This window comes from Rhipicephalus sanguineus, chromosome 1 (assembly GCF_013339695.2).
Source record: "Rhipicephalus sanguineus isolate Rsan-2018 chromosome 1, BIME_Rsan_1.4, whole genome shotgun sequence".
NCBI lineage: Eukaryota > Metazoa > Arthropoda > Arachnida > Ixodida > Ixodidae > Rhipicephalus > Rhipicephalus sanguineus.
In genome coordinates, this window is record NC_051176.1 from 291,207,442 (window position 1) to 291,219,799 (window position 12,358).

Sequence of the window (12,358 nt, forward strand, 5' to 3'; positions counted from 1 at the left end):
ATACATGTTTATACTGAATATTAAATATATATCAATGAAATCATTTTCGTGTCCAGTGTGCATGTTGTAATGTGAGTAGACTGTATTTGCTTGGCTTGAACTGTAGTATTTTAAAAGACTTAAGGTTGGCAGGTTTACATTAAAGTTTTATGAGACTAGATCTCTCATACAGGCATCGTATGCAAGTTGTTATTCTTTATTTGCTTTTCTTTTTATTGCTCTGGCTTAACAAGTCTTTGTTCTTAAATGCAGCATGGAAGTGTGCCATTTGTACCTGCTTGTAGCATCCCTTGATTGTTTGTGTGGCTTACATAACATTTTTGTCCATGCATGCTAGAAAATGTGCTCTGAGGGGGACCTTAGAGAAATGGGCCTGCCCATGGGACCACGTAAAAAACTCCTGTCTTACATGAAGGACCTCTCTGAGAAACAGGCAAGTTTTTGAAGTCCTTTTTTCTCCTTCTTTTTTCTTTTTTATGTTGACCCTCTTTTTATAACTTTTTCACAACACATATTAGCAGTTTTCCTGAAGCATGATATTGTTTAGCACATGGAAAGTGTGTGTGGACATATGCAAGCTCTGTCTTGTGTTTTATGTATCAATTGATTCTCAGGCTAATAGTAGCTTTAACATCTAGTACGCCTTTGACATGGTCCAGAGCATGCCCTTTTTTTTTTTTACTTTATATTTGATCATTAAAAAAGTAGTTGCGAAAATTGTGGTAAAATTGCGCCATGTAGGTCCTCTAAACAGATTGTTTCACATTTGCAACATACTTCGTGTGCATATGAGAAATCGTTGAACAGAGAATGTCGCTGGAGCGTGACTTGCTACATTTTGATGTGGCAGGTCACAACTTCGATGAACTCAGACTTTAATATACCTAAGTCAAAGTTCCGGTGCCCGAGAGACAGAAAATATAGAGTATAGTATCTTGTCCGCAATATTAGTACACGCCAGCCAATAGGTATAAACATTTCAAAGGGAGCTCATGAACCTTTCCAATATAGTAGGTGCACAATGATAACCAGTCAGAGTTAAGCCTTTTCTCTAACAACTTTTTATTGTTCTGACCATGAAAACGTCGTGTTCAGTTGCTGCTCACATGTGATGTATTTTTTGGCAAAATACAATGGTGCGATTCTCCTGAATCCCAGTTAATTCATTACTCAGTGCAAAGCCTTTGTTTTCTTTCTTTTATGCATGTGGTTCTTCCTTTACTCACCCTCCGCGGCGGCTGCATTTTCGATGGAGGCAAAAATATTTAAAGCCCGTGTACTTTTAAAGAACCCCAGGTGGTCGAAATTTCCGGAGCCCTCCATTACGGCGTCTCTCATAATCATATCATGGTTTTGGGGCGCTAAACCCCAGATATTATTATTATTATTATTATTCTTTACTCGCCCCATTTAACAGGCCAGTCCATCTCACCAGCCCCCTCATGACCTCTCATGTCCTTTCTTCTCCACCATCCCCACCCCTTTTTGCACCTGCTCTCTCCTTCTCCTCCTTCACTTTTGTGGTTTGGGGAGAGTGAGCAAAGCGTACACGTACCGTATGCATTACTAAGGAAGGCAGTTGCTGTGTTGACGAAGACAATACACATTACTAAGAAAGGCAGTTGCGTTGACGAAGACAAGTCCACTCGTCGAAACATTGGCTCCAGCAACATTCCCTGTTCAACTATTTGTCATTGCTTCAAACCTCCATCTTCCCCTGAACTTCTCTCTTGCTTGGATTTCATGCGCATAGCGACACCTGTAACAGCAAAAGTAAAATATGGTGTAATTTTCAGGTGGTACAGGAAGCTACTTAGTGATTGCATTGCAGTTATTGATTGTCTGAAGTCATAGTTTTAAATGCTGTGGATAATAGTATGGTTTTAGCTATGTCGTTACTGCTGCCCCTAGCTTATGAAAATTGGCGCGGAGGGACCAGAGACAGTCATGATATCGCTTAAATTCAGCTTAATCTGCCATATCATGTGTGTCAGTAGGTTAGGGAGTTAAAGTGACACTAAAGGCAAATATTAAGTTGACGTTGATTGTTTCAATAGCGGTCCAGAAACCTCGCAGTGCTACTATTATGCCAAGGAAGCGCTTATTTTGAAATAAAATCATGTTTTAGTGGTCCGCATCGCGTTAGCGCACTTCAAATCACCTGCCAAAAATCAGTCTTTCACACGTCACTGCTGCCGTGCCCAACGTTGCCCGCCTTTATTGTGCGGCGGCGTGCACCATTCGGGCATCCGGCAACATCACATGCATACGGAATTTTGTCGAACTTTCTGTCAGATCGACTTTCACGAGCGCGCAAAACACACGCGGCAGTAAGTGCTATCGAAACTACCACTGAGATGCGACCGCGTGAGCGAAGCAGGGCGCCGGGCGAAGCGCAGTTCGACGAAAACGGAACCTTTGAACCACGCAACGCCGTTCCCCATGGCAACGCCAAAGAAGTTTTTTTTTCCATGAATCAAACAGAAACGAACAAACAGCATTTTATTACGTCTCTTGATGCACGGAAAGTTCTTTTTTTATTGCTGCTGGCTTGATTATGAGTGATTAATTGTAGGCAGACTCTCATACGTCAATCGGGATCATTTTGAAAATGTGCCGCTCATGGCGCTCATCTTGTGATACATTTAGCTTAATTTCTTGGTAAGTAGGGCACTGCTGTTGATAATATTGCCGTTTTAGACGTTGTCATACATTGAGCTTTCACTCTGACATAAATTGTTATTTGCCTTTAGTGTCCCTTTAACAATGTAACTAACAATAGTTTTTCTTAAAAACACTTAACATTTGATGTAACATTGTGATTTTGATCTATTAGGTGTTGAAATTATCGGAAATCTTGGCTCCTTTTGTTTTAAGAAATGATTCTTCAATCTACTTCTGTTGCAAAGCGAGCCAAAGCTTGTGGGAAAAGAGTTCTACAATAAAACCTTATTAATCAGCATTCAAGCATGAAACCCAATGGTATTGATGAATTTTTTATTGGTAGATTGGAGATTTTTTATTGGCACCGGGGAAACATGCTTTAGAAATAAAAAAGAAACAATATAGGGAAAATTTTAATAAAAAGAATTTTTCTGCCCCCTCTCTGGGTCCCTCTCTGGGGACCTCCAATGTTCTGTGGCTCAAATTCTGAAAATTTACTTACCTTAGTAAGAAGCCTCAGTTGTAGCTAATTTTCCTCATGCTAAGTTTCCTTACTTCAAAGTTCCCTTCGATGGGAACATTGAAGTTTTCATTGCCCCCCCCCCCCCCCTCTCGAACAAGGGCTTCTCAGCAGTGCCTTTACCTGCTCCTTTCCCTTAATGAAAGCTTCTTGTTGATACTTGTCCATATGCTGCTAGTCTGCACGTGCGCAATTACTTTCCGTTGGCCAGCTGGCAGGCACGCAGAAAACTGTGGCTGCATGTTTTGGAAGGTTACTTTGCCCTTTCTATAAGCTAAGGCACAAGCAAACCTTTTATGTCCATGGCCTCTGAAATGGTATTGCTGTGTTGCTGTGTGTCTTGCTTATTGCACTCACCACCGAATCTTAAGGTCATGCTCAGCTAACACTGCTTCTTTCATTAAAACAAGGGAATTTAGAATAGATCTGATAATAATAAAGAAAAAGTCACAGTTTCACCGCAAAGGCGAAGCAGTGAATGCGATAGCAACAAGTTGTAGTGTTATACGAAGTGAGGCTGGCAGCTAACTGTTTTGTATCCGATCTCACGTAACTACAAAACACTGGTGTAAGAGAATACAGCTGCTCCAGGGAGAGATGCTCTCCGCATAGTCACTTCGTGTTGAGAGCGCAGCATGTAGAAGGGTATACAAGCCACCCGCTGAGATGGCTGTCGAGATAGTGCGCGTGCCAGCGATCGCGACCGCGCCCTTAGATTCAAAGTTGCTACTCGCGCGGCAACCCCCCCCCCTTCGAGCGAATGCACCCTCCGAGCGACGGTTAAAGAAGGGCGTGGCGTTTCCTGTCTGCTTTGACAGCAGGCCTCCCGAGCGGGGTGACGTTATCGCTTGCACCCTCCGAGTGACGGAAATGGGCCGGCTCGTTTGATCTCTGCTTCGGCTGCGTTCGTCGCCCCCGCTCGCACGCTTTTACCCGCGGTAGAACATACCATGCGCGGGGGGATCTTATCAATTTGGACTTCATACGGGAGGGACATGACGGCGACGGCAAAAACCCGTCGAGACTGTCCATAGAATTGCTATCGCAGGGGTGAGACAGCTGCGCATATTGCGCATTTTTGATACGATTCCGTTTTCCTGCGCCAAGCTGCTCCGAAAGCATAAAAATTGCAAAAATTGCGCCGAACTGCGCTGAAACGGCCCCGCAAGCAAGGATTTTCAAGCCTGCATCAGTTTCAGCGTGGGAAAACGTAACTTTAGAAGCAGCGCCAGGGATACGTTCGCAGAACATGTTAACGCGCCCAAGCGTGTCCTTCTACGCGCCTTTGTAATGGAGGCTTCCATAGTGCTGTGGTAATCGCCTCTGAGTGGTTGTAAATACAGTCAACTGCCGATTTTTCGGACTCCCTAGGGACCGCGAAATCGTCCGAAAAATCGGGCAGTCCGAAGAAACAAATTCCTGCTTTTTTATTCTGCTCAAGTGGTCAAATCGCCACAGCCACATCCGAAATAGCTTTAATGCCTCCAAGTACAATTATCAGGCATTTTGGTGCGCGCCCAGGCTCTCGCAAATACATTCGGTACCTGCCGCGAACCCCGGCTAACTACGCACGTGCCAACCGCCACTTTTGCGACTCGTGATGAGCGCCGCTGATAATAGCAAAGCGCGGAATATATTACGGCTATCTCGCATGAAGCATTTGTAAACGATGACGCGGAACACAAAGACTGTGGCGGAAGAGCGGACGACTCGTCCGGCTTTCCCCGATGCGTGTGCGCATATGCGCACACACATCGCCAAATCGCCGCCGATACGCAGCATTCGCTGCCGCGTCAAGCCAATCGTTTCTAGTTGTGTGCAGCACATCGCCAAATAAGCTGACGCCGTCACTTTACTGTTGCTGTATCGTACGCACGCATTTATCATGAAAGGGTTCGTGATGCGCACTTAGTTCCTGACCGCACACGGGCTCGGCAATGGCGAGCTAGTTTCGTCCGCGAAGGCAACGCGTCTACGCGGCGCACTTAGCGGTCTCGCACAAACAGGCAGCAAGAATGGCGGCGCGGCGCATTTTGGTTCTCGCCCATTAAATGCGTGCAGTACGCATGCAACTGCGCTAGGCCACGTGCACTACCGAGCAGTTAACTGAAGATGCTTATCGTAAGGGTTGTCAGCGATTAAGCCGTACTGGCGCGTTTGCCAGCTGCTGCCATCCTCCGTTCATTTCCGCTGCACGGCGCCGCGATAGCGGCCCCTTTGAATTTCTGGTCTGCTTCACCCCATAACGCTTCGGCATTGCGGCAAAGCTGACTTTCGGACTCTGCTACTGTCTCAAACAGATCGACTCGCGAAAGCGCTGGTTCGAACCTACGAGATGATAGACGCGGCAGAGGTGGGGGCTTCAAATAATGCCTTTCGGACCTGCAGTGGCAGGAAGTCCGAAAAATCGGACGCAAATAGCTTCAGCGTCCGAATTTTTGGACGTTCTAATACATTGAAGTCTATGGGGCGGTGACGGTGCCGCGAGAGCGTCCGAATTTTCGAGCATGTCCAGAAAATCGGGCGTCGGAAAAATCGGCAGTTGACAGTATATGTGACCCCCCCCCCCCTTGCCTTCATCGGTGGCCGCCATACCGCTTTTGTTCTTTCCTGATGTTACACGTGAAGGCGTCGCCGCAATCGCGTGCTAGTAAGAATCGTTCATTGACCGTTCAAAGACCTACTGCTAGAGACTACAATTCTTGTGCAATCAGTTTTTTTTATTATTTGAAAAATGTGATGTTTTTCTTTTTTTTATTTTCAAATGTAAAGTGAACCTAGTTAAAAAACTTTTTTCATCTATTTCATATGTTGTTACCCGGGTTATATAAATTGCGTAGTTTGTAAAAATGTAGTGTAGTTCAACTTCATACCTGGCAATAATCTGTTACAAAAAAGCTTTCTCCAAAGGTTCTTTGAACGTTATATGTATTCTAAGCCGATTAAAATGTGCGTTTCTTCCTCCAAGTTGCTACAAATTTGTTTTTTTTTCAAGCTTCAAAAACGGCATAATAAATGCCACTAATTGCTCCCAAACAAGGTTCTCCTGCTCCTAAATTGAAATTTTGCTGCTCCCAAAACTGCTCCCAAATCGATTTCAGCCGTCTCACCCCTGCTATCGCAATAATAATAATTGTTGGGGTTTTATGTTCCAAAACCATGATATGATTATGAGGGACGCCTTAGTGGAGGGCTACGGAAATTTCGACCACCTGGGGTTCCTTTAACGTGCACCTAGATCTAAGTACATGGGCCTCAAGCATTTTTGCTTCCATTGAAAATGCGGCCGCTGCGGCGGGGATTCGAACCCGCAACCTGCTGGTCAGCAGTCGGGCACCATAACCATTAGACCATCGTGGCTGGTGGAATTGATCTGAGCAACAGAACCCAACCGTCAGCAATATTTTCTTGCAAAATCATCTTGACAGAAATCTAAAGCTAACATTCAGTTGAGAATGAAAAAGTGAGAGTGAAGAAGGCCCGCACATCCTTTTTATGGGTGCCGGCCTGCAAGGTGCCCTTACATGTACTGAATTAGAGGCCAGGTCCGAGGTAGTTAGTATAGCGACATACTGAAACCGGTAAGCACACCAAGACAGTCGTTTTCATTGTCCCTGTCTTGGTGCGCTTACCTGTTTCAATATGTCCTTACATGTGTCAGTGTGGAAAAAGAAAGCAGATAAAAGCGTACTATTTATAAAACTGATTAACATAATGTGTGTTTCACAAAATATTTTTGTTGAATAAAGATGTTTCACTGAGCCTTATGATGAATGGTTTAAAAAAACCAGGTGCATGGAATCGGTTCTTTACCTAATTATAGAGTTTATTTAGGGAGAACGGAGCTCTTGGAATACACTTGCTTCCTCCATATATTCTTAGCTGTAAGGAAGCATGAAGGGCTCCTCACATATGCGTAGGAAGTGGCCCAAGTGAAGGAAGGTTTCAGAGCTCAGCCCTAATGTTTCATCAAAAAAAATTTCACATTTTAGTCTATGAAGTAATGAAATAGCCTCAGGCACTTTTATTGGATAACAACTCACTCCATGGTACCCAAAAGAATTGAACTTGTTTATGTTGCTTGGTATATAGAAACATGAGCTACAGATCAAGCCTCATCAATGTGGTACATTCTTCAACTCTTCTTTAGCTGTAGTTTGCAATGAAAAGTATGAAAGTACATGGGTAATGAAATGGAAAATTGCCATCCACCTATTCTGTAGCACGAAGCTACAAGGAAATCCACACAGATTTCTCTCAAAGAAAAGCTTCCTAGTTGACAAAAAATTTGTCCTGGTCCAGTGATCAAACCTGGGACCACTGCCTTTCCGGTGCAGTTGCTCCACCAACTGAGCTCTCTAGGAGGCTGGCAATTGGCAGTGCAAGGGCAAATTAATTGACAGCTCAAACCACATGTACTCTGAATATGGCAATATGGCAATATCAAATTGTACAAAACTAGGTGACTGTGCTTTAGCTAAAAAGTAACGAATTTTGGAAGGTGATTTCTAGCTGCATATTCAGTTTTTAATGGCAAATAGCATGGGCAACAGTAATATAGAAACAGCAAGAGCTAGTTGTGCCACAGAAGTTTTCGCTTTACAAAGGTGTTTGCAGCTAAATACTAAATGAAATGCAGTGTTTGATGCCACTAACAGATGATAGAAAAATAATGACCCCAAGACTGTAAACAGTGGGAACAGGGATATTTTCACTCCACAATGCAAGCAGACGACATAGTTAAGACACATACGTGTTCTTCCACTGTGGTCTATGCACTGCTTGAATTACCATGTCCACGTGTGCGTTCCTGTTGTGCCATTTTGCAAGGGAGACAGATTTCCTTGAGGTCTAGAGGCTAGGCTAGAAACAGGTTTGGCCTGCAATGTAACGAGCATGGCACGTATTTCAGTTGGTGGCAATCATGTCTGAAAAATATGACACCTCTGTGTGCACTGAAACAGTCAGAATTTGAAACGAAAGGTCATGTGCCCTCTCCCTCTCTTGATGGAGACATGCTTGGAGAGAGAAAGAGTGCCTGCATAACAGTGTACTTAACTACCACTCCTCGGAACAACTACTTACTACAACCCAAGAATTCAGTTCTTCATCTAATGTGAAGCCTGCAATGCATGTGCCGCGAATCGATATAGAAAGAGCGAAAAATGGAGGTGGGGCTCGTCACGTGAACATGAAGCGCTCCCTCATTTCCAGCAGCTTAGGGAGTACACAGCGCTTGCAGACGGTAGCCGAGGTAAGGGGAGCGAGTGTGGCTTCAGCAGCGAGGCTTGCCTTATGCTAAATGATTTGACTTGAAACCCACCTTAGACAATGACTTACAGCTTCCAGTGTGTAATCAAAATTTGAAATGGGGCCTGGTGAAGGGTGCTTTCAAGGTTTAAACAGCCTAGCCGTTGTATTGACTAAAATGCAGAGGATGAATGTATGGGCAGAACATGCAGGTCTTGCAAGGAGTTGAGTGGTACACAGTGGAACAAAGAAATCTCTGCTCTAAGTTTGGTGCTCATGTCTGCATAGGCACAGAATGTGCACAAGCTTCTTTTGAGCAGAATTTTAAAGTAAGTTTTTGCTATCTCACCTCCAGATCAATTTAGCACTGTACACTGAATTAGTGCCTTTCATTCTTTTTTCAGCTGCCAAGCAGCCTCATCCTTTGTTTCTAAAACCACTGTTTGCTTCTTGTGTACAGAGTCAGCACAAAGCACACCTTGCCCAGCCAGCCAAGGCAGCACCTCATCAGCAGGTCTCACTCAGCCCTCAGACCTCAGTTAATTCGCAACCTGGTCGCAAGCGTGAAAGTGTGGCCTCAGTCAACTATAATATGGGCATGGCTGGCACTGGCCAGCTCTCCGTGAGCTATCCAAAGTGAGTATACATTGCTGCATGATTTTTGCTGCAAGGAGTCTGATTTTTTTAGTCTTGTAGAATGCCTGTATGTGTACTTGTAGTTGTAGCAATTTTATTTTTGAAGGCATCTTGTATTAAAAACTGGTTATTGCAAGGCTGTCAAATAAAAGTTTCTTTTTTGGTAGTTGCTATGTTATGTTTTCCTGGCACAATCATGTATTGAGTCAGTGTTCCAGTGATTGTGGTGTACAGGGTCGACCACATCTAAGGTGAACACTTCATTAGTATTCAAGCCGCCAGATCTAGAACGTTATTGCACTTTGCGAGGGAAATGTCCGTTATATGACATTTAATCACGGTGTCGATAAACACAATAATAATTTTACAAATTAAGTATTAAACATCAGGTTCTATGAGGTCTTGAATACTAATGAGATGTTCACCTTAGCTGTGGACGACCCTATACATCGCATGTTCAGTGGAACTCGGCTGTACTTGAAGGCATTAAAGAGAAAAAAAAATTGTGAGCTGCAGAAAGTCACCTTTACTAAAGAAGTGCAAAAACGAAAGACTGGTGTCAATGCCACCTTGAAATTCTCACATGAACTCTCCATGAAGTTGTTGGTTTGGAATGCATCAGCACGACCTAGTTAATTTTCACTAGTAAAGATGCATTGCGTATTACCCTAAAAGAGCCAATGACGAAACTTAGCAAGTTTGAATAACTTTTGCTACTACTGTGACCCAAATACAAAATAAAGAGCTAACACTTTCAAAGTGCTAGAGTCTGCCCATGTAGTAGTAACAGCTGTCCAGAAAAGAACTGAAGTAATACTGAAAGACGAGCTAGTTGGTATGAGTGCATCGTAACTTATTTGCGCTAAACTTAGTGCGCTAAAATAAGTTACGAAGCTGTCCAGAAAAGATGAACATGGCTTTTTTTTTTTTAGATGCATTGTTTTGGTTCATGAGGCCGCAAGAGTGCATTAGATTTAGGGAGGTCATACACACCAAGCGAGTTCAATACTGAGTTTCATGTGCCTTATAAAATGCAGTCAAATGTGAAAGCAGCAGCGGTGCACTGCTCGGTTTATGTACAATTGGCTAACCTACCAATGTATGAGCGTCACAGAAGATGAGTCTGTAAGGCAAGTCCAAGTTCTATTTAAAGGTAACTACACTTGGGGCTTACCACAAACATACAAAGCTTAAAATTATCTTCTAGTAGTGAACCTAGAACTATGATATTAACAAAAATTGAGATTTGAAAATAATTTGTCACACTTAACTAGTTTAATGTCTCTCTTTAGTGTCCCTTTATGTTGCAAAATCATACTGAAGTGGGGACATTTCATTCCTTGTAATTCTAGTATATAGCAAAAAGGACAGAATCATGTGTTTACAGAGTTTACTGCACTCACTCATCTGTCTTCATTCATGAACGTTGCTTTTAACAGCCAAGCTGTTTAAGCTAGCCGTAGTGTGTGGCCTATCAGAAAACTATTATCATCATGAACGGGTATGTGCGACAGAATTGAGGCAGATTACACTACTCACTGCTACGGCATGGCCTGTAATAACCATGAGAATGAGTACAGAGAGAGAGAGAGAAACAGAGAGACTGAGAGAAAGAGAAAAATTCTTGCTGAAAATAAATTCTTCACAAGGTGGGATTCAAAACCGTGTACCCTCGATCCGAAGGCGAGCGTCCTAACCACTTGGCTGTCCAGGCACGCTAACGGAGCATAGCATAGCCTTGTATAGTATAGTGTAGCAAGGGGGTGGGAAAGGGAAGTGAGCATGAGGAGGAGAGATGTGATGGTGAGGAGGAGGAAATCCCACTACTCGCCACTGGTTCACTTAGAGAGAGAGAATGATATGGAAAGAAAAGGAGAGAGAAAAATAGAGAGAAATAATGGGAATAAAGACATAAAAAGATAGAAAGACTTGGCACGACTAGTGCGAAGCTGCCGTACTAGGGAATGGGAAAGGCAACGGCAGCTGTGAGAAGAGCCCGAAGTGATGGGAGCCCTACACCAACGACGACGTGCCCGTAGATCTATGAGAGGTGCGAACGCTCGGTTCTGGAGTTTGGGCATTGTGTCATGACTAACCTAGCTAAAGCCTAGCAACCACCTAGAAGCAAACAGATTAGACTTCAGAATTGTCCAGTTTTGCTGTTTCAAGTCTTGCGCGATTTTTTTTTGCTGAGTAAATTTTATGTAACAAGTAACCTGCTTACTTATTGTTCATATTGTGAGCCTTGAGCATCACTATCACTCTCAAGAACACATCCTCAGTCTAGAGGCACCTTTTTCACACTAAAGTATTAAATGATTTGTTTACATTGAATCTGTACCCTGGAGCATCGTGCAGGGAGCTACGACTTTCTAAGCTCATTTTGTAGGAAGACTTTTGCAGGTTTCTGCCGAAGATCTGGACGATAGGTCCAGGCACTGACAGCTTGCCAGCATCAACCAGAGCTTTATCCTTGTTGTATTCTAATTGAAATCAGGGTTCTCTATAATTGGAAGTTCCCCCCTTTTTTTTTAATCATCTCGACTGCGTCTCTCACCATCTTTTTCTAGCACTTTTGTGTATGTTATGCTACTACCGTGACAAGTCTCGTGTAGCTAAAAAATGCAAAGAACTATAATTTGAACAAGGACATTCATACTGTATTCACCTTTTTCTCATGCTCTATAGCCTTCTATTCACAACAGCACCCAGACGTTTCGACAGCAAGTGCACTTTGTCACTAGAAAAAATGATAATTTTCTTTGTTTACAAACCACAGGCAGCAACTAGACTAGTTGAGAAGTTTCTTTACTGGTTGAAGAATCCAGAACGTATTAAATTTAGAAAGTGTATTTTTGGCAAAAATAGTGATTTTAACCCCTCATAACCCCCTAAACGTGTTGACTGGCTACCTTTTGATCTTGCAATAGTTGAGTACAACTTTTGAAGGCAGCGGCATTTCTCCTCAAAGGTGGATGAATATGAGCCTGCACCCTTGGGCATGCACACTTGGCTGACGTGATGAACCGGATGGTTAAGTCATTGGCTGTCTGGGTCATGAGTGGGACTATTTCGTTAGTCCCGGAGGCAATCGGTGGTCGCATACCTGCCAACTCTCCCGATTTGCCCGGGAGTCTCTCGATTTCTGACCTGTGTTCCCGATTGTACGATCACGGCCATAAATCTCCCAATAAACTGCCTTAACTCAATTTCGAAAAAAGAAACCTACAGTAAAACAAAAACCGGTGATTAAAACAACACAAACTTATTTATATGATACAGCAAAGA

General features: G+C 43.4%; 1 protein-coding gene across 1 annotated transcript in view; it reads left to right on the top strand.

Moving 5' to 3' along the window:
• Positions 1 to 12,358, top strand: part of LOC119379260 (phospholipase DDHD2-like) — a 46,345-nt gene that overhangs the window by 12,765 nt on the left and 21,222 nt on the right. The window contains 2 exon segments of the mRNA XM_037648511.2: positions 338 to 433; positions 8,895 to 9,070. Of these exon segments, the coding sequence (XP_037504439.1) occupies positions 338 to 433; positions 8,895 to 9,070 (272 nt within the window).